The 4486-nt window shown below is 62.8% G+C and overlaps 1 protein-coding gene across 5 annotated transcripts in view; it reads left to right on the forward strand.

Annotated features, from left to right (window-relative positions):
* The window catches only part of PPFIA4 (PTPRF interacting protein alpha 4), a 64427-nt gene that overhangs the window by 50318 nt on the left and 9623 nt on the right, over positions 1-4486 (forward strand). For 3 of the 5 annotated variants that reach the window (XM_027669163.1, XM_027669164.1, XM_027669165.1), the window contains exons 15-22: positions 190-395; positions 828-1068; positions 1294-1329; positions 1907-2040; positions 2198-2355; positions 2902-2995; positions 3231-3312; positions 4163-4363. In XM_027669163.1, coding sequence (XP_027524964.1) covers positions 190-395; positions 828-1068; positions 1294-1329; positions 1907-2040; positions 2198-2355; positions 2902-2995; positions 3231-3312; positions 4163-4363 — 1152 coding nt within the window. The remainder of the gene's footprint in view (positions 1-189; positions 396-827; positions 1069-1293; positions 1330-1906; positions 2041-2197; positions 2356-2901; positions 2996-3230; positions 3313-4162; positions 4364-4486) is intronic. The other 2 variants (XM_027669166.1, XM_027669167.1) reach the window with 1 other exon arrangement.

Raw genomic sequence — 4486 nt, forward strand, 5'->3', positions numbered from 1 at the left:
CCTCAGCAATGGCACAGAGGGTGTAGCACACACAGGTTTGGTTATCCACAGGGCGATAAACCGGTCCCTGTGACTGGTTCAGAAGGGTTTCCCTTGGGGTCACACTGAGCTGTAACTCCTGTGTGGAGAGGGCTCCAGTCTGGCTTTTCAGGGGTGCTATGTAGGACCAGTGGCCCTTGTCCCCCCCAGGACTGGGAGCAGGCCCAGGCAGGCGCTGTCCTGGCCACGGGGCCCCACAGCTTCGACAGCGACCCCGACATCTCGGACGTGGACGAGGACGACCGCGAGACGCTCTTCAGCTCCATGGATGTGCTCTCCCCTGGGGGGCACTCGGATGCCCAGACCTTGGCCATGATGCTCCAGGAGCAGCTGGATGCCATCAATGAGGAGATCAGGTAGTGACCGTGGCCAAACCCCACCCCTGCCTTGTGCTGAAGTGGCTCTGGGGGGGAGTCAACGAGCTACCAGAAGGTGGGAGGACTCTCTGATGCCCTAAAATTGAGGTCTTGGTGCATCTTCAGCCAGGGAAATGGCTCCAGAACATCGAGCCACAGGGCTTGGTCCTTCCTGCCCGTGGCTCCTTGTCCCTCAGCTGCACCACTGTTTGATCACAGGGTCATTATTTTAAAAAAAAACCCTCATGAGCATTAAAAGAAGCCACGGTGTGTGTCACCTCTGGTTTCTGCGAATGACGGTGGATCTTGCTGCCATTCCTGGAGACTGGGGGGGCTTGAATCACAGCACCAGGGTGCATTTCCCCCGGGGAAGGGATGTCCTGTGGCCAGGAGGGGTGAGATGACCCCCTGAGCCCCCTCCCACTCCCCCAGGATGATCCAGGAGGAGAAGGAATCCACTGAGCTGCGGGCGGAGGAGCTGGAGACGCGGGTCACGAGCGGCAGCATGGAGGGCCTCAACCTCACCCAGCTCTGCAAGAGGGCCTCCATCCCCACCTCCCTGACCGCCCTGTCCCTGGCCAGCTCGTCACCCCCCCTGAGCGGCCGCTCCACGCCCAAGCTGAGCTCGCGCAGCGCGGCGCAGGACCTGGACCGCATGGGCATCATGACGCTGGTGAGGGCCCGGGGGGCTCCCGGGGGCCGGGCAGGGGGGGTGTGACTGTCTGGGGTGGGAGCGATGCCCTGGCACCCTCAGGGCTGTGTGTGGGGGGGTGGAGTGGGGGTGCCCGTGGTTGTGTCTCTAGCCTGGCACGCCTGGCCCCGGGCCTGCTCTGCTGGGGGGGTTCTCCATTAACTGCCCCCCTTTCTGTGTCTCTCTCGCTTTCCCCCTTGCAATCAGCCCAGCGACTTGAGGAAGCACCGGAGGAAACTGCTAGTGAGTGGCTCCCATCCCGTTGGTTTTTGTCCAAGCCCTTTTTCCAGCCTGCTCCTGGCTCTGCCCACGCCGGGTCAGGGGGCAGCAGGCGCGGGATGGAGCTGGGGGACCCCAGGGATTCGGCAGGAGGATCATGGGGATCCCCAAAGGTGCTTGGACACGTTCCCACTGGCAGCCTGGGGGGTCTGGCAGGACGTGGGGAGGTTCAGAAAGCCACTGGGTCCTCAAACATTGTGTCCCCTCTGGCATTTGGGATGTTCCCATCTGTGCTCCTCAGAGCCCTCTGCTCAGGGCCAGCAGCTTCTGTCTCCACACCCCGACCTGGACCATGGGGCTGCATCCTCTCACCTCCCTATTCCCAGGATCTCAGCCACGTCCTCCCCATTGCCAGAGCTCTTGGGCCTCTGGAACCATTGCCGTGGCTCTTAATTCAGGCCAATCCCGGAGCGTGGCGAAGCCTCAGGGCTCTGGTGGCTCTTTTGGCCATGCCTCCATGGAGCAAGAGAGAGGCAGGCAGCAGGGCAAGGATGGAGCTGGGCTCTGGCTGCCCCCCCTCATGGCCTCTCCACTTGTTCAGTCGCCCGCAGCTCGGGACGAGAGCCGGGAGGACAAAACCACCATCAAGTGCGAGACGTCCCCGCCTTCCTCGCCCAGGGCGTTGAGGCTGGAGAAGCTGGGCCACCCTGCTCTGAGCCAGGAGGATGGGAAGGGGTAAGTGGAGCACCCCTGGGAGGTCACCCCAGCACCTGCTCCCTCGGTTTGGGGACGGACACGGGGCACGGGTGGGATTGTGAGCCAGGCTGAGGTTTGTGCCCTGCTCGGGAATAACCTCCAGGCTTTGCTGTTCCTCTCCCTCCTCTGTCCCCAGCTCGCTGGAGGATCAGGCCAGCAACCCCAGCAGCAGCCAGGACTCCCTGCACAAGGGCTCCAAGAGGAAGGGGATCAAATCCTCCATCGGGCGCTTGTTTGGGAAAAAGGAGAAGGGTCGCTTGATCCAGCTGAGCAGAGAAGGGGCCACGGGGCAGGGTCTGTGACAGCCCCATCCCTGCATGGGGGGCCAGGCCCTGCACCCTCCCAGCCTGCCTGGCCTTGGGGTGCTCCTGGGGGACGGGTGGAGGGGCAGGGACACCCCTGCTGCTTTGGGAATGTCAGGGGGTTGGAGCTGGTGCCTTCTCTCCCCTGGCCAGAGCGTTGGTGTCACCTCTGGTGCTCTGCCAGAGCTGGGGGGTGGGTGGTGACCCTCCGTCCCTGTATCTGTGATGTCCTCAAACCTGCTCCCCTCCCCATGGGACCTCGTGGGGTTGGCAGAGCCCTTTGATAGGAGCTGCTTTTCCACTCCCAAATCCTTCTCTGCTCCCACACTGAGCATTTTGAAATGGGAGGGATGGCAGGTGGGAATTCCCTCGGACTTCCCAGGGAGGCAGGGGAGCCTTGTGGTGGGTTGGACGCGGAGACTGTCCCTCCTGTGCTGTGACTGTGGGGACAGTGGCAGTGCCCACACTGGCCCTGGGGGATGTCACACTGACCCTGGGATGTCACACTGACCTGAGGGTGTCTTCCTTCCCCCCGCAGTGGTGCTGACTGATGCGGAGGGGAGCATCCAGGACCCCCTGGGCCTGGGCAAGCTGGGAGCTCAGGCCGAGAAGGATCGGCGCCTGCGGAAGAAGTGAGTGAACTTCCTTCCCTCCCCTGGCAGGAAAAGGATGGCTGGGAAGCCATGGTGTGGATCTGGGAGTTGCTGGGAAGTCCTCTCATCTTTGCCCTCCCTCGAGTCCTGTTACCTCCTTCATTGCTTTGCCGCCAGCTGCTTCTCGCTGTCCGTGATCTGTTCCCTTTCAGGAGCTGCTCCCTTGCCCCCAAAACTCCCCAGTAAATCACTCCTCTGCTTCTTTTCCTCCCAGGCATGAGCTCCTGGAAGAGGCTCGGAGGAAAGGGTTGCCCTTTGCTCACTGGGATGGCCCCACTGTCGTGTCCTGGCTGGAGGTGAGGCAGAGCCTGTCATTGTCCCCACGCTGTCACCACTGGGCTGGGATCGCTCCCTCAGCACCCCCAGTCCCACCAGGCTTGGTCCAGGCACTGGTGGCTGCAAATCCTGGGGGAGCGAAGGAGATCCCCCAGATCCCTCACAGGGTCTGCAGAGCTGTGGGTTAGAGCCCAGGTCTGGTGAGCAGCAGCTGAGGGAGCTGAGAAGGGTCTGGAGCAGCAGGAGAACTCAGGGAGCTGGGGGGGCTCAGCCTGAGAAAAGGAGGCTCAGGGGGGACCTTCTGGCTCTGCAACTCCCTGACAGGAGGGGGGAGCCGGGGGGGGTCGAGGTCTGCTCTCAGGGAACAAGGGACAGGAGGAGAGGGAACGGCTTCCAGCTGAGCCAGGGGAGGGTCAGGTTGGATGTTGGGGAAAATTTCTTCCTGGAAAGGGTGCTCAGGCATTGGCAGGGGCTGCCCAGGGCAGTGGTGGAGTCCCCACCCCTGAAAGTGCTCAAAAAACCCGTGGATGTGGCACTTGGGGCTGTGGGTTAGTGGTGACACAGCAGTGCTGGGGGAACAGTGGGACTTGGTGATCTCAGAGGCCTTTTCCAACCTGAGTGATTCCATGATCCCATGGAAGGCTGAGCTGTGTCCAGCACACACAGGGCTGCCCACGGGCCACCTGCACAAGGTCCAACCATAAAGAGCCCATGTGGGGCATCAACTTGATACTGAGCTTCAACTGGGGTGGGTCAGTGGATAGTAGGATGGGTCAGTGGGCAGTGGGGTAGCTCAGCCAGGCAATGGGGTGGCTCAGTGGGCAGTGGGGGGGGTCAGTGGGCAGTCACCACTGTGCCCTGTCCCGGCAGCTCTGGGTGGGGATGCCAGCCTGGTACGTGGCCGCGTGTCGCGCCAACGTGAAGAGCGGGGCGATCATGTCGGCGCTGTCGGACACCGAGATCCAGCGGGAGATCGGCATCAGCAACGCCCTGCACCGCCTCAAGCTCCGCCTCGCCATCCAGGAGATGGTGTCCCTGACCAGCCCCTCGGCACCGCCCACCTCCCGCACGGTGAGTGACCCCCTGCCCTCACAGACCCCCACAACAGACCCCCACAGACCCCACAACACCCCCTGCCCCTCATAGACCCTCACAGACCCCACAACACCCCCTCACAGACCCCACAACACCCCC

The sequence above is a fragment of the Corapipo altera genome, unplaced genomic scaffold (genome assembly GCF_003945725.1).
Source record: "Corapipo altera isolate COAL_440 unplaced genomic scaffold, ASM394572v1 300, whole genome shotgun sequence".
Classification (NCBI taxonomy): domain Eukaryota; kingdom Metazoa; phylum Chordata; class Aves; order Passeriformes; family Pipridae; genus Corapipo; species Corapipo altera.